Source organism: Alligator sinensis, unplaced genomic scaffold, assembly GCF_000455745.1.
Source record: "Alligator sinensis unplaced genomic scaffold, ASM45574v1 scaffold937_1, whole genome shotgun sequence".
NCBI lineage: Eukaryota > Metazoa > Chordata > Crocodylia > Alligatoridae > Alligator > Alligator sinensis.
The window spans coordinates 299,454-326,799 of record NW_005842257.1 but is presented as its reverse complement, the minus strand read 5'-3'; the positions used below and the strand labels follow the sequence as shown (position 1 = coordinate 326,799).

Here is a 27,346-nt window from a genome sequence, read left to right as displayed (position 1 = left end):
ACCCTGCTTTGGCAGAGGCTGGACAAGATGAGCTAATACACTTCTTTCCATGTCTGATTTCTGAGATTCACATGGAGTTCCAATCCTGAACGTGCCAAAAACCGAGCAAAACGGGGAAGAGGTGCATCCATCTGAAGGAGGGGAAACTAAAAGGAGCAAGCACCATGGGCCAAGAAAGCAAGCGTTCATTGTTTTTTCCATCTAGACTTTGCTTCTCCTAATCCAACATGGTTTGCAGATCAAGCTGACATTTGGAAGGTCATATGTTGAACTCCGGTAGCCCCGAGATCAGGTAATTCTCATGGTTTTAGAGTTGGTTTACAAGTTGACCGTCTACAAGGAGATCTCCTGTTTCCTTGGATTGAGCCTGATTCAACCAACACCCAATTTGATGTCACTGTTGCAAAACGAAGTGAGGAGCCTAACAGACCCTCATGGATAAAGGCATGAACACATTGTACTGTAAAGGAAAGAGCAATAGAAGTAAAAGGGGAAAATGGGCACAGAAAGGTGACTGGACTTGCCCCTGGGTCACATCACAAGCTAATTAGACCCCACGTCCTAGTTTGGAGTACTACCCGCTGCAAGAACATTAGCAAACGCCAACAGGGACCAAAGCCTTTGTAATTAATGTAATTATATTACTTTAAAAAAAAAGTTTGTCTAATGGGATACCGTAAATACCCTGAATTATGAGCAACAATTTGGTCATCTTGTTTCTCCAAGCAGTTCCTGTTTCGTTACCCAAGGCATGCCCTATTGAAGGCATGTGGAATATAATAGTGAGGGGTTTTTTTCCTTTTGAGGGCAGTACCCATTCCCACCAGGGTTCCTCAAGCCGGAAAGTGAATGACGGCAAGCACTTGCTCTCAAGCAGCCGCCATGCCAAGCCTGTGTCATGTGTATCCTATTAGGCAGAGGGCTGAATAGAAGACTTTGTTTTCCACTTCAAAGGACCCCATCCCAATCTCTCGCTCTTCCCTTATGAATAACAAATTGGAAATAAATCTGCTGGCCCAAGTGCATGGAAAAAACTCACACAGGCAGGGCCCTCCGCAGCTTCCCAAGCTCAAGCCCATGCTAATTTTCTGTAAACCCTTTTCTGGGATATAGACGTCGAGCTGACTGCACGCTTCTGTACCAGCAAAACGATACGGGAGAGGCGAGCTCAGGGGAGGGACATTGCACATTTCGATCCGTTCTCAGGGAGACCGGGACTTTACAGGAGCAGGTCTCGTCACACAGATGGAGACCCATGCTTCTTTCTTTTCTTCCTCAATGCTCCCCTCTGTTCCCACGAACCACAGTCTTCCAGAAATCCCATTGTTTTCCTACTTATCGTCTAGCCGTGGTGCGGTCGGCATTACAGCAATACTCAGAACGTGGGATGTGGTTACGGCATCTCGCTGCGGCGACAGAAGTGCGAGTTCAAGCTCCGCTCTGGACTCGAGACAAAAGCCGCCCCAGCTGCCTGGTGGTTCAGACTGGGGAGTCAAAGGCAACTGACTGGAAGCAAGTCTGGCCACATCGTTCGCTTGGGTATCACCGGCTACAGACACTGATGTGCCTTAAATCACCAAAGCCCCAAGCAAGGCTGCTAGGCTCTAGAGACACACTGGGCATTGCTGAGGCTGGGCCCAAATCTTGCAGCTTTGAGGCAAGATGGATCTTTCCATCCAGCTGTGCAGCTGCAACTCCCATCTGGAATCCAGTCGGTTCACAGACCTTTTCACTGCCTTTGACCAAGGTGACCCTGCCCCGCTCATGCCCGCAGGGAACGCAGGGCAGCATTAATTGCCACTCCCCTGCTGCCAAATTTCTAGACTTATGTGAATCCCCGTGGGCCAGAAATCTTGGGCTGTATGTGCTAGATTGGCACGGATTAGGCCGTTTGTGTGCAAAATCCACCACCTCCCACTTCATTGCTTCCTCTTCCTCTGCAGGCCCCCATTCCCTCTTGTCTTATTCGCACACCGCAAGCTTTTGGGGGGGACGGGCACCACACTTTTCTTCTGACTGCATGCAGTTTAGGTCACTCTGAATTACGGCCGTGCACAGACAGCAAGGGAGAGGCAACCCGGCAGCGAGGAATTCCAGTCAATTAGAGCTTGACGAGCAGATCGGTTTCAAAAGGAGCAGGAACAGCAGCATCAGAGAGCACGAGAGGGAACTGGGTCAAATGCAGATGCCTTATTACACATGCAGCTTGAAGGAGCCAAGCAGGGCTCGTGGCGTCCTCTCAGCTTGAAGCCTGCAACTGAGACAGCTTCTTTTCCAATGTCCCAATTGATTCCAATTATAAACATTAGCATACTAGATTAATTTGCTGCTCCGGGTCCTTTTTTGTTTGAGTCGGTGAAGGCCACGAAAGCAGACTGAAATCCTGCCTGAACGAGCTGCTTTGTCTTTTGATCCTGGGGAGTGAAAGGCAAATGGTCCAGGGGTTCATCTTTGCAATGTGAGGTTTTATTTGCAAGGCTGCGATCAGTACGGTCCTTATACATACAAATGCACTCGCTAGAGGAGATGCAGGAAATCCGTAGGCAGGCTTTTTTTTTTGGTACGTCCCGTGGAAAAGCAAACGGGCTGCAGTCATGTAAAAACAGCCTGCTCGGCGAGTGTGTGCGCATATGCACAGCATGTGTGCGCATCGTCTTCCAGCGAATACGCTCGCCTAAACATGGGAAAAACGCTACAGGCCAAGTTCACTGTTGACATAAACACGGAGACTCCTTTCAGGCTTAATGGAACTGCGCTCGCCTATGCCAGCAGTGAGTCTGGCCCTGCATCTCAAATCCCACCCAAATCCCAGAGAAATGGAAAGAAAAAGAACAAAAAGCTGGCCTAGCTGCAGCATGTTCAACTGCTTCAGACTGCTCCCCTCCCATGCAAAACCGCGCTGCTGTTTCCATCCCCTTTCAACATCGCTGCTAACTAGAGCACCTACACCACTGCTCACGGCTTGTAAACACCCCCTGCCTCCAGGCTGGAGGGAAACAGGAGCTTCAAAGAGCTCGGTGGTCTTTTAGACTGGGTCTGACAAGAGACAACAGCTAGATATTCCAGGTGCAACACGTCGGACCCAACTGCGGTGCCCTAATCATTGAGGAGTTTAGTCCCCCAGTGGTACCACTCATTTCAAGAGCAGGCTCACTGATGTCAATGGGACCGCTTGCGTCCCGACACACCATTCAGTGTGAACAAGAGGTGAGCAATCTGGCCCTTTATCTGGCGTGGGTTTGACGTCTGCCCCTTTCAACAAATGCACCAGCACTAGCCCCGCTTTTTCAGGACGTGTCCGTACGGCTCCAAGAAATGAGTGCATGTGTTCCCCTCCCCTCCGTGTAGATGCTGGCCAAGCGTGCCTTCGCCAGCCTTTGCATGGCTGGGTGAATGACAGCTATTGTGACACGAATCAAGTGCGGTTTGCTTGCCCAACAGCTGTTGGCTGCATTGTTCTTGTGTGGGGAAAAACGTCACCGTTTTGCTAATGGCAGGCCTGCTCCCGATTGGCTGCGAGTTACTTCATGCCTTGAAACGGTGCCCTCAAAATCTGGTTTCGTGATGCAACACCTAAGCCAAAGGCAGGCACGTTAGTATTATTTAACGGTTAGTCCCCAAATCAGCCTGATCATTACTCAAGCGGGGAGGGAGGGACGGTAGAATAATTTACACAGCCAGCAAGGAAGTGGGCTTAAAGCTTGGTCTGGGTTTCATTTGCACTTGATTTAAAAATGGAATAAGGTGCAGCAAAAAGAAATGCAAGGGCATTTCTCCCCCACTCTTCCCTCCAGCACCCCAGGGAGACCCATTCTGGGTCCAGTTTGGCCAGATTCTTCAACAGACTCTTTATTTTGGCCCTAGATATGTTGCGGGGGCTGATATGCCCCTACAAGCAGCCTGCTCGTCTCTAATAAGAAAGCAAAGGTCTTGGCCATGGCATGGGAAGGAGGCATACAATATCTCCTTGGTGCCAGCTTTGCAAGGAGTCCACCACAGGACTCCAGCATCGCATCTCATCTTCGTTTCCCCCTTTGCACGCCCCCTGAATATCACTCCGTGCTGGATTTCAAAGGGTCCATGCTTGATCCTGGGTGCCCAGGGGCAGCTAGGCAGCGCAGTCTAGGGCAGGCTTCACTGGGGAGCTAAACATAGGATTTCTTGCCCCGAGTTGCAGAGGCCGTCAGACAATGTGAGCGTAACAGTTCGTTCTGACCTCACAACCCAGGAATGCCTTGCTCATCTCAGCTCCGACCTGCCCAGGGGCGGATGCACAAGGCTCCTGGTTTTGTTTTCCCTCGATTTGGAAACTTTACGCTGTTTCGCAAAATGGGACTTGCCTTCTCCCCCATTCCTGCCTGCCTGTTCCCTCCGAGTGAAACACCAGGTGGGGATGGCGAGGGCGGTGGTGTTCAGACACACAATACACCAGCAAGGCTCTGTGGAGATCCTTCCCCATTTATAATCGGTGCCAGAGTAATTCTTGCAGGTTCTGAAGTGCAGCCAACATGCAGGGAGATAAAATCAAGAGGAGTCTTGTTTCCTGCAAGAGAAAGGTTCATTCCACAGAGATCCCAGCTGTCCCAGGGATATCCATCCACCGAGCCGCTCGTTAACACTTTGCTGCCAATCCCACGCAGCCCTCTTGCAGGAAAGGATGCTGCCATTCTCCAAGCCGGAGGTCATGCATCCTCACTTTCAGGTCCGTGCGCTTGTTTTCACTGAACAGGTACCTTAAATTTCTGCATCAATGACGCAGAAGTCAAGACATGTGCAATTCCTGCCGACGAGGCTTTCCAAAAAATGAAAACGATGGGAGTTGAAGATGTACCATGGCAGATGTGTGTTGCATTTTGTGAATGGCTGAGATGATCAGTGTGTGGAACAAAAAGATATACAGATGAGAACCATGGAGTGCATCATATCATAGTACTTAGTATCATAGTACTTGGGGTCGGAAGGGACCTAAACAGATCATCAGGTCTGACCCCAATTGCAACAGTAAGCGGGCAAAAGTCACAGCCATCTGCCCAATTCGAGGGACACAGAAGAGAAAGATTGACTAGACTCACTGCGACTCAGTCAAGGCTCAAAAAAATGAGTTCCTGCCATTTGGGATTCCCATCTGAAAGAGTTGTGAAGTTGGAAATGTCGATGCACAGCCCAGGGGAGTTTCCCTGTTGGAAATGCCGGTGCGCAGCCCATGGGACCAGCTCCGAAACGATTTCAAAACCACTTTTAGAAAACCCATCGTGGTACCTCCACTGGTGCGCAATGGCCCAAGACTGGCCTATTTGAATGCCCATCTCCTCGAGCCAAGCTGTCACAGCAGCATCAGCTCAAGTGCTTGTGCCAGGTCACCCTGCCCCTTTGCACTGCAGGGGCTCATGCCGTTTACAGTGACCCTTGTTGGGATTCCTGCTAAAAGCCTCAACGCCAAGTTCACTGCACCTCCCTTTTTTATTTTTTTTAATTCAATGAGCAGCCAAAACCATCATGCTCTCCTCCATATCTGGGGGAGAGGAAGGGGCTGGAGGTGTTAAACATAAATAATAGGACTGGGCTTCCTGCACTATAAAACCAGGCAACGTGTCTCTGCCAATATAAAGAGTGGATTTTAAGAAGTCCCTGGAGTTTCTTTTACTACTTTTTCAGATGCTCAGGCTGAAGAGAAAGGTCTATTAACCAACTAGTTCCAGCCTGGATGTGATAGCTGCATCAATGCAAGCCACAGACAAAGCATTTTGTGCTTTGAGCACTAAATCGGTACCTCTTGCCAGTCCTCTCAATACCCGCTTGGTTAGTGCCTGCTTTGTAAGGGACTCCATAGTATGTGCACAATATTCCCCGCTGGCACGCTAATCCTCTTGCCATTCCAGCGCTGCGGTATGTCAGCGTACCCCTCGGTCCGGGAAGCAGGGTGGCCTCTCTGTATTTGCAGACATGCTCGTAACAGCTGAAACCCAGGCTGCAGAACAAATGGCAAGGAACAGCCTAGCCTATGGCTGCTTGGGGCAAGGCAGATGCAGAATGGATTACAGGAACACGTGTTTTCTCTCCTGCCTCAGACTGCTGCGGGCTGTGACCGACACCTGATGTCTCGAGGGAGACTAACCCCTGCTCCCCAGCAAAGCACCCATCCGCACGTGCTTTGTAAAGGAACGTATTTGCACGATCCCTGCGGCGATTAGCTCATGCGGAGGCGCAGAAGGCTGAACCCTCCGGTTATCTGTTTATACAAGTGCACGTTTTATTAAGGGTGGTAACGCTATCCAGCCGCAGCGTCTGAGTCATTTGCCTGCAGTAATGAGCTGACCCTTTCTATACAACATACCCTTATCGGTCCTTTTACTGAGGGTGTTTCATCCCCTGTCACAAGCACCTGTGTTAAATGCAGCACAGGACAATCCCGTCCATGGTATCTTAAATCAAGAGATAAAGGCTCCTGTGCTGTTGCTTTGTGCTCTCTCTCTCGCATGGCCTTTACTCTCCTGTCTCCCTTTCAAAGCCCCGGTGGGAAGATCTGCCATTGAGTCATCCTGCTCAGGCGACTGCTTCCCACGTTCTCATAGCTGATGGGCCGGAGCTATTTTTCCCCCCCCTCCTTTTTTTGTACCGTCAGGGATTTTTTAAGAGCTCTGTAAAGAGCTCCTGCTTTCACCACTGTGGCTTTCGAGTGACAAACCTTGAGCTCTCGTGAAACGCAAGCGGCTGAAGCATGCAAGACCGGCTGCAGGATTCCTACGCTAGGCGCCCACACTCTCTGTACTCAAATGGATTGCAGTCCACTTGGACTGGACACAGGTACCAAGCCACTGAGATTAAACATGCCATCTAATCCTAAATGGCTTGCCTATTTAGCCATCTCAGGTCAAGCTGTCTCCTTTAAAGCTTGCCTTCTAAACAATATATTTTTACTGCCATAGCCATGTGAACATTAGTTGAAACAGCTTTACTTTCTGGGAACAGCTACATCATGATCCTGCTTTTTGTGGTTTTGCAGAGAACAAAGCCCCTCCCCCACCGTGGGGTTTTTTTGTTTTTTTTTTAAATGATATACTTAATTTCTGGAAAATAAAATGCTGCTGCACCAGCGATTCCTAGGTCACGCCGATTCTGCTGTAGAAGAGCAGACGGAGAACATTTCATGTGCGCTGGCATAAAACCAGATTCCTAATAAGGTACTGGAGTCACCCTGGGCCATGGGATAACAGGCTCTGGAAGTATGGTTATAAGCAAGGATCCTGGTTTTCTCTAGTTTAAAAAAAAACCCCAATTTTCAAATTAAAAAGGGTAATCCCAAATCCACATTTTTCCATGATTAAAAGGAAACGCCACTCATATCTATATTTAAAAACAGGAGTTACTCCCTGAATGGAGATCTCATGAATGTACTTGCAGTACTGCCAGTGCTGAATAGATAGATAGATAGATAGATAGATAGATAGATAGATAGATAGATAGATAGATAGATAGATAGATAGATAGATAGATAGATAGATAGATAGATAGATAAAAAAGGAAATTATCTATCTATCTATCTATCTATCAGCACTGGCAGTACTGCAAGTACATTCATGAGATCTCCATTCAGGGAGTAACCCCTGTCTCTAGATATAGATATGAGTGGCGTTTCCTTTTAATCATGGAAAAATGTGGATTTGGGGTTATGTTTTTATATCTCAAAATTGTGGATTTTTTTAAAATCAGCAACAACCAGGATCCCTGGTGATAAGCACACTGTGCTGCAATGCTTACAGCACTCAGAGCAAAGCAGCTGGTTGTTATACTCCTTCTCAGTCTTTTGCTCCTACCTTGCACCCCTGTACTTGGGTCCTTTCTTGCACCTAGCGCAGGACTAGCAATGGACCTGGATGATCATCCATTCAAACAGGGGGACTCAACAACAACTATCCGGCCGCAGCTCAGGGGAACCACATTACCCAGCCTGGACCAGGTGGCTTTGCTGGCAGAATGCCGGTTCGACAGGTACAAGCGTGTATCCACGTTCAGGGCTCCCCGGGAGGGGAAAACCCCACCTTTCTGCTGGCAAAGACAACCTCTTTAAGCAACAAAAGGCTTCTGCTGCTGCGTGGCAACCAAGAGCAAGCAAGCGTAGATGTATGCACATCTTTTGGCCTCTTCAGATGCCGTTGCCTTTCCAAGGTGCACAATGTCCCTGCCAGCGCAGAGCCTGCCCTATGCTGCCAGACTTGCTGGTGGCAGAAGCAGCCTAGCATTGAGAAGGCAGAAGCAAAAGATCCCGTGACAAGGAATGGCCCTGAAAGAGAGGTGGAAGGTCTCCCAACAATGAGGACAGCAGATGACATGAGAACCAGAAGGCAATGTTGGGCAGATGAAAGAGGAGGAGGAGAAGAAAGGGCTGACCAAAGCCCAAAGGGCTCAGCAAGGGGTATGAACAGTACAAAGACTATTTGGCATGCCTGAGTCACAAATCTGCACCCTCCGGCATCTTGCCTGTGTCAACTGCAACTGGTATTACAAATTCTCTGCAAGGTCTGACCCTGGCTTTAACTACCATGCAGTCCTCAAAAGGGAAAAAGATGACAATCCTGGGGGTCAACAACTTCTCTGGATTTCCAAAGGGACATCCAATAGCTTCTGGTGAAATTTTGGGGCCAAGGGAGTTGGGCTGTGGTGTCCTCTTGCTCAGGAAGATCTGTATTTGGACTGTGGCTGCTAAGGGCAGTCCCAGTGGGGCACTTGTGGGGGTCCTCCACATGCTCTTCCCGGGTTGTAAACAGTTAGAAGATGGGATTTTCATCCCTTAGCTCTACCTGAAATGCTGTGCATGACTTTAAAAATGTCCCAATCCCTGTGGGAATCCCAGCAGCAAGAATGACTTGGGGACCGTAGTCAATAATTTTTTTCCCCTTTATTAGCTCTCTATTATTTCAGAGTGCGCAAAACTCACCCCCTTCGGCCTCCTAAGGACAGGATGGATTAAAGAATGGATAATGGAGCATGCATTTTGATAGCTCACTGGTTTGAACCAAGCCCTGGCTGGTCATGAATGAAAATCAGTAGCATCTGACAGCTGTCCGGTGGTTAATAGAAAATTATTCTGTGGCCTCCACCAAGTGCCAAGTGAGTAAATGCTCAAGATATCAAAACCCACTGGCACAACAAGCACTAACCATCACTTAGTTCGGGGGCTAGTGTTGGCTTCAAACCTGGACTAGGGATCTGGTCTTCAAGTGCTGCCATCAGGCCAAGGTGCATGGGCACGTTTGTGAGTCAAGACAGGAGAAACTAGCTATCCTGTTGCTATGCTTTCTGTTGTCAGCCCAGCCATTAGCCCCTCTTCTTTCAAATATATATATATATATACACACATACACACACACATCCAACATCCACTCTCCTTCTGCCTCGTATAAATACAAAGAGCTGCCTGCAACATTTTAAATGTTTGCAATAGTGCTTTACATTTCTATTCTCTCTCACAACCCAGGACCTCAGAAGCACTTTGTGAACATTAAATTCCCCCACAGCCATCTGAGCTGGGAACCAAAAGAAGGCCCAGAGAAGCCACGCAACTCGCCACGGCTTTGCAAGCAGAGCTGGGGGCAGAATCCAGGCTCACAAACTCTTAAGTTCATGGCCTGAAGGATGGCCTGGTAGGATGGCCAGGAATTTCTCAGGACCTAAAAAAAAGTGATCAACTGCTTGGGATAAATTCATAAAAGTTTGCATTATGCAGAAGGACTTCCCTCTCAAAGTATCACCTGTTATACACCTTCTCTAGAGGAGACTTTCAACTGGACAGTACAAAGCCGATGGGAATACCTCTTTGCCATGAATGAGCAGGTCTCTTATATGGGAGAATAGACTTAGTCCTCTTTGCACTGTTCCAAGTTTCCTACTTGCATCGACTTTTAGACAAGCTTGATGGTTCCCCAACTACTTCTATTGCTATCCCTCGTTCGGACAGCAAATAAAACTGTCTTAATTTTCGGCGCATGGTACTAGCATCTCTTTGCACAACAGACATCAGTGCTACAGTCACTGGCATTTCCCAGGTGTTCCAGCAAGTAGCCTTTATGAGCTCTGATGGGTACATCCACGTGACAGCCCAGTGTATGGGGAGGGGCGGGGGTTAATTTATCTTCAGCGTATCTTACCTTTAAAGATTCCCAAATGGGAAACTGCACCAGAGAGAAGGGAATCTGCATGGAGAAAAGGAAAAGAAAAAAAAATATTTCAGAAGCAAATTGGGTTGGCAAGCTAAATTAGGAACGCTCTGTGAACTGCAGCTTATTACATTTATAAATCTTTCCGGATTACTTTATGCACACTGTTTGTTGGAGAATGGGTTTCATGAAAGCAGGTTTTACTTGGTTTATCGCATGCCCTGCCAAGAGGTTAATGTATCGTTACCTGGGTGGCCAGGAAGAGTAATAAGTAGTATGATCTAGTACAGGAAACTTCTCGGTACGACTCGCTGCCAAAGAGGATGCACAAGGATCCTTGGATGCACCTTGGGTTATTTGACCCCAGCAGTCTTTCCTGCCCAGAGCAGGAGGGGCTGGACCCGATGATCTCACAAGGTCCCTTCCAGCCCTAAATTTCTGTGAATCTGTGAAGCAATGCACCTCTAAGGCCACAAGCACAGCCTGGGAAGGGATTGCTGGGTGACATACACTGTCACAAGAGTTTATCTGAAAGCTCAGTTCTGCTCCAAATGGGATGCATGGAAAACAGCAGTGGGGGGCTTCCACATTCATGATCTCCTGATGACTTTGGAGCAGATCAGTTTAAAGCAGAAATGACTTGAGGATACCTGCCAGCACTGTAAATCCAGCCTGGATTAAGAGGAGGGAAATCTCAGTTCTCCTCTTGCATCACCTATAGTGCTGGTGCAGAATAACATGGACCACGGACATATGGTCTCCTTACATTTCCAAATTCTTGGCTTTATGTTTTCCCCATTCCTGTATTTTTATGCTGTGCTTTTTTTTTTTTTTTGCTTGTTTGGTGGGTATTTTGCGGGGGGGGAAGTGGTACTGTGTATGTTATTTTATTAGTTTTATGAATGGCTGATATGCCCTTTGCTGTGAAAGGCACTATGCATTCAAAAATATACCATTTCCATTTCCTATCTATGTTGTAGTAGCCGCTATCAGACATCATCATAGACCAGGGCCCTATAAAGTGAGAACGGAACTCACTTTATAGGAGTCCTGTCCCAAGAGTTTCTATTTAAGTATCGGACACACGACAAAAAAGGTAAAACCCAGACAGATAGAGGAGCACAAAAAACCCACAATGTCAGTACTCCCGCGACTGATATAGTGACAAGCCCCAGTTTGTAGACGCTCCCAGCATTCAACAGGACAGGAGCAGACCTTTTAAATTGTACGCCGTGATGTATGTCAGATACGGTGTAACTCAAGTTATCAGTAGATTAGAAACATTGGTTACGTGTGCGTCTAAGTCTCATTAAATCTAAATTCAAATCTACATCTGGGAAGTCTGAATGGGTCCAAAAAAACCGTTACATTTATCCAACATCACAAGAGTTAAAGAACCGCCTGGTTCATTGTGTGGCTACTAATGATTAATAAATGAGACGAATCAGTTCATCTCCCAGGCAAAACTAAGCTTGACAGACACCTGCCACAGAAAATTTGTTATCTATTCAGGCAGGAAACGGCAGTGAGAAGAAATCAATGACACCGCTGTACATTGAGCTGACAAACTGAAATCTCAGAGGAAGTTTGTCATCTTGAACGATGAGCAGGATCCCAGGTGGCATCTCAAAGCCCTGCCAGAAAGGTCAAACACGGTTCTTGGTTATCGGGCCCCTGAAATTCTAGCGCTGCAATTCAATTTCTTGTTCGATATGGGGTGAAAAAAGTCCAGTTACTTGACAGTAACGCAGAGTAATATATTTATGAGAAGATCTATATCCCCTTGCTGCTGCATCACTGTTCAGCGGGAGTTAAAGAGCATGGTTTCTTTGCACTGCAAAATGGAAAGCAACATAACCTCCCAATAAAAGCCGCTGCCGTGCCTTCAGTTTTCTTAAAGAGAGAAAAGGAAATCCTCTATGCTCAGCTTATATCTAACCAAACAGGGCTCCCCAGCATACGCTGCCTTCAGAAGGTCTTCCCATTGCACTTGATGTGGCAAAAATATCTAGACGTTAAAGACGCTTTCCAAATAAAGCCTTCTTATCTCTATTGCCAGTCAGAAGCATTTCAAAATCACAGTGGAAACAAGTCTAAAGTTTCAGTTTGATTTTCACCATTTGGGCTGGCCGTTTACTTTCTGCATCCTACTCTCCAGAGACAGTGGAAGGAGATACAGATGTTTAATCACCACATTTCAATTCCTCGTGCACCTCACAAGATGCTGCAACATGTGGGTTTGCAAACCAGCTGGGGAGGGGTGATAACTTATCGGTCTGGTTATGCAGAGGTGTCTGTACAGCCAAGAGGCTTGCAGGACTTGGGCTGAAATCCTCATAAGTCAGGTCTTAGCTGAATTTTAAGCTTCAATTTTATTTATTTTTTAAATGCGTTACATCCTGGTCTGATCAGTTCGGCAACGCGCCCGTTAAAAAGAAATAGAGTCAGCACACCCCACACGATGACTGCATCCAGAGACATTTCTTTACATGGGGAATTCACGGAGCGATGAAAAATTGGCTATCTTTGTCACCACCCTTTTTACAGCCAGGCTACGAACCAAGGGAATAAAAGCCCTCATACCAGAGATGCTTCTCCTCCATTTGAAAGTTTATGACATTTTTTAATTTGAGTGCATGTGTTATCTTTCTTCAAAAAAACCCCCCCAAAACTTTCAGAAACAGAATAGAGAATTGAATCGCACCCCGCTGGGCAATGATATTTGTGCCTGAAAATAGGTTAAGGCAACAATGGAAATGTGGTCCACACATGTGGGAAGCGCTGGCTAGATCTACCAATCTCCCATTTGACGTCTGCATGAAGTAGACAGAGAAGACCAGTTGCCTCCTCATGCCTGGCTTGATGTGATATAACTGCCCCATTGTTTGCTCAATAAAGTTAAATCTCACACAGATTCAAAAAATAAAAATAAAAAAAATGCTCCGGGACAGCTGTGAATTATTATTCTAAAATGTTTTACAGATTAACAACACTGACAGTTTCTCTGGGCCCTGCATTCTTTAACAGCCAATATCCAATTTATTGCAACAAATGGTGCACATTTTTATTGCTGATTTTACTGTTGCTTAATTTTCCTGAGTTAGGTGGATTTACACAAATGGGATGTTTAAAGCCAGAAGTTCTAAAGGTTCACATTAAAAAAAAAAAAAAAAAATCACATGGCAAAGTCAGAGGAAAAGACAAAAATAAAATAAACCTGTTTTAAAAATCAAATTTCAAGCACTGTGGGTGTTGCCTAAAAGCTGGGAAGCATTCGGCAGGCAGTGTTTAATTAAGAGAAACGCAAGGAGGAAGTTAGAACAACGGCTGTCTGAAGGAGTCAGTGCCAACGCTGAAGTGCTGGTACTCTTCCTAGCAATAAAACGGAGTTTGTCAGCAATTTGGAACTGATCGGGCCGATGCTGTGATGCTAATTCACAACCCAATCACTTCCAGAGGGAGACTCGGCAGCCAGACAGCAGGGGTACTATGTCCAAGGTGTGGCAAAGAGAGAGTGAGAGAAGGAGAGAGGGAAGAAAAAAAGAAGAAGAAGAAAAAAAGAAGAAAAAGAAAAAAAAAGAAAAAAAAAGAAGAAAAAAAGAAGAAAAGATGGACAGACCCAGGCCCTTCAAAACTGGAATTCCCTTCAAACTGCTAGAATTCTTTCACATAAAGAGGAAACAGATGTCCACGGCTGGAATTTGCATGTGGCTTTATTCTCTTCTAGAATACAATAAAACTACTCTTCTTCAGAGCTAGAAATTAAACAGTGGCATGGCATGCACAGGCCAGCTGTGCTCTCCACCCCCAACCTTTATTAGCACACTCTATGAAAAGTTGGGTGGGGGGCAGGGGGGAGAAAGAGGCGAACTAAAAAAGCAGAAGAAATGAAAAACTATGTGGTATGCGCTCTCAAAACAACATAAACCCTACAGATGTTCACACTGATCTGCAGCACATGTTTGTTTATTCAGGTTCTCGTCCCCGTCTGATTCAGCAGGGCTTCGCTCTTCGAATGATCTGTTTTTCCAAATGATTGCGTAAAGGGCAGGACAGAAATTGGTGTCAACAGCTCACCTCGGAGAGCGTAAGAGCCTGGTCTTTTCTGAACGGGTTTGGCTTGCTCCTATGAAACCCAACTCAAAGAGTCAAGGGCTCAACTTAAAACCTCCAAGTCAGCCCCTCAAACACAGCGGTATGGGGGACATGTCAGGTCCTTGGGGAACGGCTGTGCAGAAGCAGCAGAGCTATTGCTCCCGTGGGGTTGTACGGATGCAAAATGGAGGATTCCTCCCTTCTCATCTCCCATATGAACCCCAAGAGCTCTGCCCCTGCATCAACCAGGGAATGAGCAGCAACCTCCTGAGCCGGCTATCTTCCAAAAGTGAGGTCCCGAAGCCAAGAGCTGTAAGGGCCCTGTCTTCTGTATGATGCACCACACGAGATATGATCCCACCAAGGGATTATGCACTTCTTTTATTCTGAGTCCTACCGGACTTGAATCCCAGACAAGTTTCCACTAGCCTCCAACTTGAACAGCGTTGGGGAATGTACAAGAGACGTCTAAGCATGACACTGTGGCTTGAGCTGGACAGAGGGCTGGATCAGACCCACGCTTGTCACAGGTTTGGCCCCAAACAAGAACGCAACACTGTCCTGTGCAGAAAAATTGTGAAAAAAAAAGGCCCAGAAGCAGAAAAATCTCCTGTTAAGTCCCAGGGCCTCCTAAGTCAGACTATATCTTCACTGGTAACATGGAGGTTACCAACTGGTGGGGGAGCTACTTCAGAGCCCACTTTTTCATTAATCCACTACCCTGTAGCCTATGACAAAAACTCTGATTCAGTTCATTGGGAACAGATTTAAGCCAACATTGGGAGTGTCTACACATGCATTAATGTGCTTCAGTTAATGTGCATTAAATCTAGTACCTCCAGGCACATCTACACGTGCATTAGCACGCTTTAGTGAATGCACATTAAATCTAGTACCTCCATGGTGAGGTACTAGGAAAATGTGCATAGACGTCTATACACATGCTCAGGGGGGGAGAGGGGAGGACATTTTAACTAGAGCAGCTCTGAGAGCCACTCTAATTAAAGTGCCTGCAGAGTCGCATGTATTCAGTGTCCTGCGCTTTAAAATGGTGGCAGAGGTGTTTTAACTAAAGTTCATTTTTAGTTAAAGTGCCCCCGCCACCATTTTGAAATGTGGGGATGCTGAATACACGTGATGCAGAGGCTGCTGGAGTGCGCTAATTAGCATGCTCCAGCAGACTCAATTAACCGCGTCTGCTCTGTCATGTGTATAGGTGCCTTGTTAGCCTGTCTTAATGCGCATTAACTAAAGAGCACAGTTTAAGTGATGCTTAATGCACATTAGCCTGTTTTAATGTGCATTAGCTAAATAGCACAGTTTTTATTGATGCTTTAATGCACATTAAAATAGGCTAATATGCATTAAAACACATGTGTAAATTCACCCATTGTGAGGTACTAGGGAAACGTACATAAGCCTGACTTAATACACATTAATTAAGAAGCACGTTTTTTACGTGACGCTTAATGCACATTAGCCTATTTTAATGTGCATTAAGTAAAAAGCAGGTTTTTTTAATGTGATGCTTTAATGCGCATTAAAATCAGCTAGTGCGCATTAAAGCACATGTGCACCCAGTGACCTTTTCTGAGCATCTCACCTGCGGTCTCACTTCAAGGCATTTATGAGGCTTATGCCTGTAGCACCCACTCTGATACCAGCAGTGTACACTGGTAGAAGTGGCCCTCACCGTGGTATTTAAACAGCAAGGGTCAAAACGTTTTCAGCTCCCCATTTCTCCAGTAGAATCGGCGCAACAGCATAAGAATGCACTTCTGAGTATGACAAAGAAGGCTGCAAAAATGATTTTGTTGAAGTACCTCCATTGTGACTGCAAACAGGGAAAACTGCCTTTCTGAGAAAGGGCTCTTTCCGCAACAAGTTCACACGACAGCAGAATAAAAACAACCGTGTCTCGCTGCTGGAGTTGAAACCAAAACACTTCAATTAATAATCATAGTAAATCTGTTTCGGTGTCCTGTCCTCTTAAAATTCTTCACGCGCTTACACAATACATCTGGATTATGATAAACTGACATTCCAACTATAAATACACTTTCCTCGTAATAGGATTTGAAAAGATAGCATGAAATGAGGTAAGCTTTTCCCTTGGCCATGTCACAGGTCACAGCAATAGATGTGATTATATCTAGCGTGGTATAAAGAATCAGAGCTTGTAGCGTTGACTGGAGGCGATAGCGAAAGCAGTTAAGCGCAGCTACTCCACACAATATCCTTAAATGCATTATTGCCAACATTCATTTTTACATGCAATTAACACTGCCAGCCAGACTCCGGCTGATGCATTGCAGACTCCTCAAGAAGCCTAACAAAGGTAATTTGTAACTTTAAGCATGACTGAAAGGCTGTCAAACTGCAGACGTCCTCGCTACGGCTTGGCGAGATGAAAGCATTTCGGACGACGGAAGAACAAGTGTATCTGTGAGATGAATGAGCAGAGGCTCACTTAATAAATAGCAATGCAATTAGAAACAAAAAGGTTTCGTACAAATGTAATAATACGAGGCGAGCGGTGACAATAGTCAGAGGCGGAAAATCCCCTCCCTTGCCTCGTTTCTTAGAGAACCCATATTTATGCATGGCCCAATCTATACCAGTATCTTACCCACCTTGGCTGGCTAGTCTGGGCAAGGCTGACCGTTTGTAGAAGCAGGGTCCAGCCCAAGCAACACCAGTGGAGTATGCACCCACCCTGATGAATTTTGGAAATGCCGACTGCTTCTTGGACCGTAAAAGACCATTTTAGACTGGGCATAAGGAAAACTTCTTTACCATACGAGTCTCCAGATTCTGGAACAGACTCCTCCCCCAAATCGTGGTGCAAGCACCTACTCCGGATATGTTCAAGAAACATTTAGATACTCATCTTGCTGGGGTCATCTGAGCCTAGTTGACTTCCTGCCCTTTGGGCACGCGGCTGGACCCGATGATCTCGTGAGGTCCCTTCCAGCCCAAATATCTATGAAATCAATGATACGGTAACACATGTTGCCTACCAGGGTAGCAGGAGCCACGTGACCCATGCCACGCATATCAGGGGTGCTGGCTGATGGAGGTTGAGATGCCACACTAGTAAAAACCACTACTATCAACATTGTTGATGTTAATTGTTACCTGTCGATTAACACTGATGCATGGCTTAAGAGACCAAGATGCAACTGGGAGCTCTCCCTTTTCCACCATTAGCCCTTCCAGACTGGTTAAGCTAGGGTTTAAGCTCATGGTTCCTGTACAAGGGAAGGACATAGAGGTCATAACACTGTCACTGGCTCCAAAGCGGACTTCCTCCATAACCTGCCAATGCTGCACCTCACTGCCTCTTTCTCCATCTCTAAAAGAGGAGACACTTGCTGTGCTACACATGGGCGTGTTGATGGCTCGTTACTTAGCATCTTTAAAGCTCATTAAAAAAATTAGAGCATTAGGCTGGGGGAAGTGCAGTGTTCTTGGGTCATGCATTTCTTATCACGTGTGCTATCTCCTGAGCTCGGGGTGCAGAGCTGCACAATACTTCTCTTTTTAAAAACCACTGAAGAGAGATGATCCAGGGAGACCTTCTCTGCTGGAAGGATGTGGGGGGGAGCGTGGGGAAGGAGAAGAGGAGTTGTGTCTTCCTAAGCAAAGGGCTAGCATGTTCAGAGGCCTAGTGCAGTTGTCTGCCCCCACAAGAGGAGGGGAAAGATGCGCCGAGACAGATACACAAATCAAAAAGAGAAAAAAGGCGGATTTAACAGACATCCCGATAAGGAGAGCCAAATGCGTTAGCCTTTTGCCAACAGTATGATATACCATCGTCTTGTCACTCAAAGCTCTTCCATCAAGCGATCAGTATCCAAACAGCCTTTAAATTCTGATCCTGTGTCCCCCCATCCCTTCCCCGCATCCCAAAATTTGGATGGCAGGGCAAAGCAGCTTGCAGGAAAAGGACTAAGCTAAGTGAGATAGCTTGCATATTTGAACCTGTTCCTCTTTGACTTAAAGCAGCAAAAGGACTGCTTGTGGGAAGGGGTTGGGGAACGACTGTCCAAAGGCTTGCAACATTTGGGACTCAATGCACAACCCCCATGTTAATTAATGTCCACTTTGCAATTCCTGTTTGAAAAGCAACACGCGCACACATGTACAAAAAATCCTCACCGTAATGAAAATGAATATGCCAACATCGACTTGTACATGCTGTTTAAAGCACAGATAAAAATCTTGTAGGATAACAGATGAGTTTAGCAGCTCTAGAAGAATGAAGGTATTGTTTAACAGGAAGCAGATGTATGTCAGATGGCAAACTCATTAGAGTGTCCCATCGTTAAAGGAAACAGGATAACAATGAGCCATCTGAAAAAATGTGAACTGATCAGGAAATATACAAGCCGCAGCTAATCTCCTATTTATTGGTAGGTAATGCCTTTAAGTCATGCACATGCATTCCGGTTAGGACCATGAAGGACTAATCTTTGTTCACATGAAAAGTCTGTAAGAGCAGAACCCAAAAGCAAGGAACAAACATTTCTGGAAAAAAATCTTCTGAAGAAAAACCCTGACATTTATAGACGCTCTCTCCCATATTCGGGGTTTTAAATATATATCATCTGGTATGATGTAGTATAATGCAGTGGAACGTGTCTATCCGATTCCAGAACTTGGAAGGCATTTTAACCAAATGTATAGTTTTTTCAATAGAAAGCTCTGCTGTAAGCAGCTCCAGAGACGCAAAGAAGATTCCTCCACGATGGACACCCAGAGTGGTACGGTGTTACAGGTGCAATTATTATTACATATCTGAATGTTTCTGGGGGAAAAAACCCTTTCTTGGACAAAAGTTAGCACTGAAATCAGTTATAGGTGCAATTATTACATATCTGAATGTTTCTGGAAAAAAGCCCCTTTCTTGGACAACAGTTAGCACAGAAATCAGTTGTTGCTTTGAGTGAAGCACAAAAAACATTTTAAGAAATAGCTAAAAAAACCAAACTTCGAGTTTGCCACCGCAGGGTAAGTGGGTCCGTGGAAAGGGTTAGGGAAATAAGCATTCAGGCAAATTAAACTGGATGTCAGTGCAGTCAAAATAGTGGTGACATGAGTATGGGGGTGTTTGTCCTCAGAGTAACTATTGCATTATTTAGAGTAAAAATAAACATGTGAGGACCATGAAGGACTAATCTTTGTTCACATGAAAAGTCTGTAAGAGCAGAACCCAAAAGCAAGGAACAAGCCTCTACATTACTCTGAGTAACTATTGCATTATTTAGAGTAAAAAGAAACATGTGCTTTTCCTTTACCAAGTATTTCACAATCATCATAGTTTTCTTATCACTTACAAAATGTTTGCACATAAAGTACAGGAATTCCTTTGCAGAAAAAGGAGTTTTCCCAGTGGGAGGCTCCTGAATCTCATTTAAGAGACCCTACGGGGAAAACCTCTCCCTTTCCCCACCTTTTACCCATGGTTTAATCCAAAGTTTTGCTGCCTCTTTCCACGTGGCTTCAATGGACTTGGATTCAGGTTCCACACGCACGACGGCAGAAACAGAGAAGCTGCTTGAGCTTTCACGCACAGCACAAGGGCTTTGCTAATGCTCATGCTGTTACTACAATGCTACCAAGGAAGCCTGGGTAGCCAGCTTCATGATTTGGCCAGGTGATGATAAAGAGCTTTTTGGTTCTGACTTGCAGTAATTAGCAGTGGGGAGCAAACTGCTCCGGATTTGGCTATCTCCTGATCTAGCCTCTACAACTTTGCTTCCTACTTCCATCTTCAGAGCATTTTAAATGCTGAAGTCATTGTGACTGAAAGTGCGTGCTGAAATGCTGTGTTGAATAAGGATGGACTTAAGTACTCTGTTGACTTGAGCACCTTGATGAGTTGGGGAAGGATCTCATCTTCGATGTTTCCCTTTCAGGAAAGAAAAGAAAAATCAGTTCTTGAATAGCCCCTAAAGGAAAAAGGCAGAAATATTGTGTGTGTAATTATTCCAGCATGTCTGAAGTGAAAAAAACCAATGTACCATAACCATGAAAACAGCTCCTATGCTCTAAGAGTGGCCCTAACAGCCACTAGCATCCAGCTGGAATTGCCTTCTTCAAAGCAGAGGAGCTGTGCAAAGCCATCTTGGTTAAAGCTCACACCATTATCTCCATCATGTGGCAGAGGGAAAAAGCGCAGACTGATATCAAGTTTTAAAAATACTAATCTGGTGCTTTGTTCATTTTGCGTTTTTAACAACATACAAAGAAGAGAGATGTTTGGGAAGAGGCGCAGGTCCAGTTGCCCAGTGGCTATGGGTGCTATTAAATATGTCCATGCAATCATAGCAGCATGCTACACAACAGACAGTAGGTCCCTGTCCCCAGACAGCGGACGGCCTCGTTACAGAGGCAGTGCAACAGCACAAGGCACTGAAACAGAGGTACCAGGGGAAATGCATGTGGTTTCAGTGGCCACTCAAGAAAGAAGTCAATGATGCTTGTACCTGGGTGTGAGGCTGACGTACAAATGGTATTGCTTTATTCAAAATGATCCTCACAAGCTTCTTAAAGAAAATAATTTCAAAGTGTAATTTGGGGGTTTTTTAGTGCTAATTCAATAGGATCCAATTCCACATCCCAAATCTTGTGTCTGACCCTATCCCTATTTAGCAAAGCAGGGAAACCTGTGCTCAAATTGGGGGTAGGACTTGATGATCTGTTCAGGTCCCTTCCGACCCTAGAAACTATGAAACTATGTCCACAGGACTTCAACGGGACGGTCTATATGCCAGCAGCCAAAACTGAACAGCTCTCTAAAAAGGAAAATTGCTCCTACTTGGCCATATGCTCCAGCAGCACAGCCTGACAAGAAAGACTGTAGGAGATGCATATTTTTTTTTCTCTCTCTCTCTATATATAGAATATAGATATATAGAAAGCTATAGATACAGATAGATATATACAGATACATATATATAGAGAGAGATCTATATCTATATAGATATATCTAGATAGATAGATAGATAGAATCGTAGAAAATAAGGGTTGAAAGGGACCTTAAGAGATGATATCTATTCTAACCCCCTGCTCAAAGCAGGACCAGCCCCAACTAGATCATTTCAGGCAGGGCTTTGTCAAGCCAAGCCTTAAAAACCTCCAAGGATAGAGATCCACCACCTCTCTGGGTAACCTGTTCCAGTGCTTCTCCATCCTCCTAGTGAGAAAGTTTTTCCTAATATCCAACTTAAACCTCCCTGCTGCAAATTGTGACTATATAAATATCTATCTGTATAAATATCTATATATCATTTTTTTCTTTATTTATTTTTTTAAGTTTCTGACTTGTATTACTCAGGAGGACCAGCTGGACCAGAAAGGCCTCTTCTCCAACCTGAAAATGTATTCACTGAAGCTAAGCATGAGCTTCCCTGAGCTGGAGCTACAGCCCTGCAAAAATTAATCTAGTTCTCCATCACAGAGAAACCTGAACTCATTAAAGAGTAACCCATTCAAGCAAAAAGGACAACCCCAACAGGTTTCTGACTGGGCTCCAGATGAACTTGATAAAGCACAAGCAGATTAAATATAGACGTGCAGAGAGCGAGCTCTTTCTCAGTGTATTTACAAGTTAACCCGTTGTGTAGGCTCGATAGCCTATTGAGCAGAAACCTCGGCGGACCTCCTGCCTATGCAGCTGTGAAGGCAGCACTCGGCTCCAAAGCGAGGGAATTTCCACCATCGCTCCCACCCAACGGTAGCAGCTGTGTAATGTCAGGTTAGATCCACCCCGGCCGCCTGGGACGTTCTGCCTTCCCAGCTCGGAGTCGCCATTTTAGCTCGTGGCAACTTATGGGAATGACATCAGGCGAACCACATCCGCCAGCTCCGTCGTGACGAGGTGGTGGCAGCTGCTTGTCAGGGGAGGTCTTAAAGATGGCACTCAAAGAGCAAAAGCAAAAACATCGAGTTCTTCTGTGGTTGGCTTAGCTTTAGCCACATCTATAAAGAACCAAGCATGGCCTCAAATACTGAAGACAAGGATCAACAAGTGAGCGCAGAACTACGAGTCCACCAAAGGGTTTTGGTTTCATCATGAAACTCCTTTAAATACAGGTGCGTGCACCCGAACCAGAGCATCTGTTGTGCTCCGGGTCCCTTTAAGAGACCGACTTCTGTAGAAAACATTGATACCAAAAGGAGAAAGCCACGTTGCACACCCACTGAAGTTTGGTCTCTGGAGGGGAAGGGGATGGGATATCACTGCTCTCTCAGCTTTAATTCATTTAAAGGCAGTTTCATGTCCAGAAAGCTGCACCGAGCAGATCTCTTCCCCTCGCTGGAGCTGTATCCATACCAAAACACCTAACCCAGCCAAGTAGCTCAAGAAGGGTCTGCCAGTTCCTTGGCTCGGTTCTTACAATTCACAACAGGAATGCTGGAGCTTCGCTGGCGCGGATCTCGTCTGCTGACAGCAGCGCTGGCTTGGCTTTACATGCATTTTATGGGAACTTTAGCCTTCCTTAGGCAGTTGCTTGGCCAACAGCGATTGTTGGAAGGAAGATGCGGAGTCAACATCTCAAAACGCGGGTGGGGATCGATTAAGAAATCACAGTGCTCACAGGTCCAGGAGTTTTAACTGGTTTCACATACAAGATTTGTGCGCATCAGGAACTTGTCTCTCCGACAGGTCCAAGGAATTCTCTCTATGCTGCAGAAAGTTCCTACATGCCTAGAGTTGGGTGTTGCGCACACACTTCATGCAAGACAAAGGCTTATCCTCGCTTTGAAATGTATGCATGTGCACCGATGCAAGTTAGAACAAGGGCTTTCATTTGAAAAGTTGAGGAGGGAAACAATACCGAACCTGCATGCCTGAATTACAGCTACATGCTGGGCTGGTGTCTGGGTTAAGAACGAGGTTTTATGCAACCGGACAGCAAAAAATAGAGGTCTGAATTCATACCGGACTAAAAAAGGAGAAAGCAAGACAAGGTGCTACACCTTAATGGCAATTTGGTATTTGGTTGAGTCTGATCCCACATACAGTGGGTCTAAAAACCAAAGAGTCACCACAATCACAGCTCTTTCTATCCAGCAGTACCAGTTCCTCCCAGACTAGCAGAGTCATACTCTACCTATATCCCAGACAAGTTATCTAGCACTCTTCTTCCCTTTGAAGGTACAGTTAAATGCTGAAAGTATCATACCCCTTTTTCCTTTTCCAGAGGTTGAGCAACAAGCTTTTGAAGTCTTGCCATACAGTACATGAGTCTCTACAAAAAAAAACTTATAGAAGGCTAGGTTGATTTAAGGAAAAGAAAAAAAACCTTTGTTCTTCTGCCTTGCAACACATAGTAAGTTAATAAGATAAATGACAAAAGCCTTTAGCGTGTCAGAATAGTTAAATAAAATCACAATAAAATTCCACCTGTCAGCTCCAAAAGCACCCCACATGCAGAATTTACACAAGCTGAACCAGAGTTGTTTCAGGGCATGTCATAACAGTTAGTCATTTCTGCACTGTGCCCTGTTAAAATCGGCCTGCAGATGAATTGAGTGTCTGTAAAGGGCAACCACATTTCAAGCAAACTGGGACATGCTGAGGGTACTTGGACTGCCCCTCCAGCTGCATTCCAGAGCGTTTAATTTTTTGCCACCCTGTCTCATGAAAAATATTTCCAGGGCACTTCCAAAATTTGGCCAGCCAGTAAAAACATGCTGCAGCAGAGCTTCAGAAAGAGAAAAGGGCTCTTCGTTTATACTGAAACAATTTTGTTCGGCATTATCCAAACCTGAATTCGTAAGCAAAAAGCAGGCATTACAAATACATCATGCTCGCATAAATGGTCTGCAATCTGTCAGGTCCCATAAACTGAGCAGGGCATCTCCACACTGACAGCATCGCATAAGGGCTTTTCAGCAGCCACCTATTTTGTCTGTGTTGGCAATGCATTGCAGCCTAAGCTGAATCTGACCTTGAGAAACAATACTATAAAAGTTATCATTAGAAATGTCTTTGCCATCATACAAGCGGCTCTCCAAGGACTTGAGCTACACACCACTGAAGTCTTCCCGTTGCATGCAGTAGCCGTTGGCTCTTTAACACCCAGGGAAGTCAGAGCAAATGTGCACATTACAGAATTGGTTCAAAAACCCCTCAGGCATCCCTAATAAGAGAGTCCATCAGCAGTAAGGGAACAAAACAATTTTTATCCTTTGATGTACTGTTTAAAATGCGTCAGAAAGACAATCAGTGAAAACAAAATGTCACGCAGAGTAGGTGTGGCATCAATTCCATCACACACATGCACTTCCAAGCCAATAAGTTGAACAGTCAACACCAAGTAAGTTTTCCAGATGTTGCAAACCCCATGGAGTTGCTGGTAGTAATTTCCTGGTTAAGGGTTCATTGAGATTTGCAGGTTGAAAAATCTCCGTGTTGACTTTGTGCAATTGAACCAAGTCTCCCAATTCAGGACAACCGCCCTTCTGAGAACCAGGGCATTTCCCCAAGTCATGCTTTTGGCAAAGCATTTACTAATTTTTCCAGACAAGGGTGTTGGGTTTTTTTTTAAATGCTCCACATCAAAATATCACTGTTACTCTCACATTTCTTTGGATTCCTCTAAGCTCATCCGCCAGAGCCCCTGCAACTCGCATCTAGCTGGCATCACAGACACAAGATGTTTTCAAACTTTTGCTGTTGAATACAGCAATGACTGGTCTGGACATGAGCTATGCCCTCTTCTGCCCATGGGACCGCTCAGAACCAGTCAATGGGACTGCTCCAGCCTTCCTGGGCTCCCAGTTCCCCTGGTCCACAGACCCCGCTATTCCCTGAGCTGGGAGTGGTTGCAGGGGCAGGTGAGGCTGCATGAGAAAGGCAGCGTGCTCCGAGACGTGAAGCTCTGGTGGCAAGAGGCAGATAAGTAAGGGTGTGGGAAAAGCCAGTGACATTTGCTTTGGGGCACTTTAATGCCCAACACAAGTGGATTTGCCCTAGGCTTTCTAAAGCCACTGGAGAAGGGAACATTTCAGGGCCGGTTAAAAAACACGCAACCCAAAAGCTGCAAGTGAGAGTGCCATTGCTTGTGACCGTTTATTTCTTCAAAATCATTCACACACGTGACAGAGCTCATTTCTGCCTTTCATTATAATTATAGCCCTGCAAGCCCCATTTGAAGGGTGCAAATGAATTCCCAAATTCCACCTACTGTCAACATGTGCATCTATTAGGTGATTAATTACCTTGAGGCTACGCCTCCGAGGCAAATGAGGAGAGCCGTGACAGCTCCTCTAAGATATAACTCAGTTCTTAAGGCCTGATGGGCACAGAGATAAAATAATTGAATACAGGTGTTGTTATCTCCAGCATCTTGGGACGCATGTAATTCAAAGCAACCTCCCTCCTTCTAGCACATGTAAATATAGGGCTGAAAAAGTGAATGGAAGCTAAGAGCTGGTATTTTCCAAAGGCTGTCTCAAGTCTAAGGAGGGATGCTTCGCATCTAAAAAGCATGAGAAGCAGTGCATTAAACACCCTGGGCCCATCCCATACACACAGTTATATGCACAGTGAGCCAACCGCAACCCATCAGCCTCCTTACATAACTGTATATAGATCTAGCCATTTTCTGAGAGCTGCGGACAAATTATTTGGGTAGTTTTGAAATGGAGATTGCAGCTTTAAAGGAAAGAATCTCATGCTTTTTCCAGCCCTTTCCTGATTTTCTATAAAGACAGCAACAGTGTCTGCAAAGATGAGCGGCAACTGTAAGGTATTTTAAACAACAATCCACAGGTTTTAAAACCTAAAAAAAAGACAGAAGATGCACTGCCACTTTCAAAACTCCCTTTTGTTGATGGAAGAAGGGCTATTTGTTGGCATAGCAGTGGGGCCAGAAAGCCTACACGTATGTAGCCAGTGAGCCAATAGGACTGGGAGCACTGGGAACGTACAATTCCCCACCTCCATTTTTGGTATGGAGAGAATTAATGGCAGCAATGATATCCCCTGCTAAGGCTGGTTCCTTGAATGGTGCTAAAAAAAAAAAAAAGGGAACTTTTCCAGACAAGTTCCTCATATTTCAGTGGCAAAGATGGTGACACAACATGGTGGAAAGTGGAGGAACATAGCATGGCAAAACCGTAGGGAAATCCCATGGTTGCTGGCTACGGTTTCTGACTGCAAGCTATCAAAAGAAATAGCTTTGCATACATCAGCAGCTGTTGAACAGATCTTTACTCCCAGAATTTACCTGATCCTTTTCAGTCCATGAGCAGCACAGAGAGAAATAGGAGTGGAGGAAAAGCAATAAAACGAGTCCTAGAGCAGCTTATGTGCAGACTGCATAAGGATTAAACAACACTAATCTTTACCTGTGTAGGGACACGATTTACAACTGGTGCAGGCCATCCTGCAAATGAAGCATAGGTGAATACTGCAATGGAGAAATGACTCTTTAGTGAGAGGGCGTTGAATACAGATGGGACAATGGGGATACCAGAGTTTGCTTCCTCACATACTGCAAAAAACACCAGGTTTCTAACCTGCACCCTCTTTGCAAAGCATGAGAACCATGTGTAAATTTGTTCCCCCTTTATTTTCATCCAGAAGTCACATCCTAGGCGTCAAACAGACCCCCCAGGTTTGCAAGTTTGTCCCACTGAACTGCTAAAAATCAGAGTTCACATGTCGTCATCACATTGCTTACTACGGCTTCCTTGAGCAGAACAGAAATCCACATGGAAACAAGTTTCTGAAATGTGATAAATGGACAGGTTACAGAAAGAAGCTTAGATTTTTCCCCCCGGTAACTCCCTTTCACCCCCATTTCCTATTGCATTCTCCCACCACATCCTGACCCCTCTTGGCACAGGGCTCTACAATAGCTGGGACACAGAGAACCACCTGTGGTGTCTTCTCAATGAAACACCAGGGTTGCTGAAATTGCACTCCTTATAAATACATGACTATTCCTAATGCAGCAGGGACTCCCAGCTCAGCATCTGAAGCTGAGAAGCAGGACAGTCACCAGGAGAAGAGTCGCACAAGCCTCGGCTCAGAAAAGCAGTCGAGCTTAGTGCTTCAAAGCAGACACGATGCCATA

At 45.5% G+C, this 27,346-nt stretch overlaps 1 protein-coding gene across 1 annotated transcript in view; it reads right to left on the bottom strand.

The window, feature by feature from the left end:
* SLC25A26 (solute carrier family 25 member 26) overlaps positions 1-27,346 on the bottom strand; it is a 96,015-nt gene that overhangs the window by 19,417 nt on the left and 49,252 nt on the right. Inside the window, exon 6 of the mRNA XM_025208867.1 lies at positions 10,146-10,190. Coding sequence (XP_025064652.1) covers positions 10,146-10,190 — 45 coding nt within the window. The remainder of the gene's footprint in view (positions 1-10,145; positions 10,191-27,346) is intronic.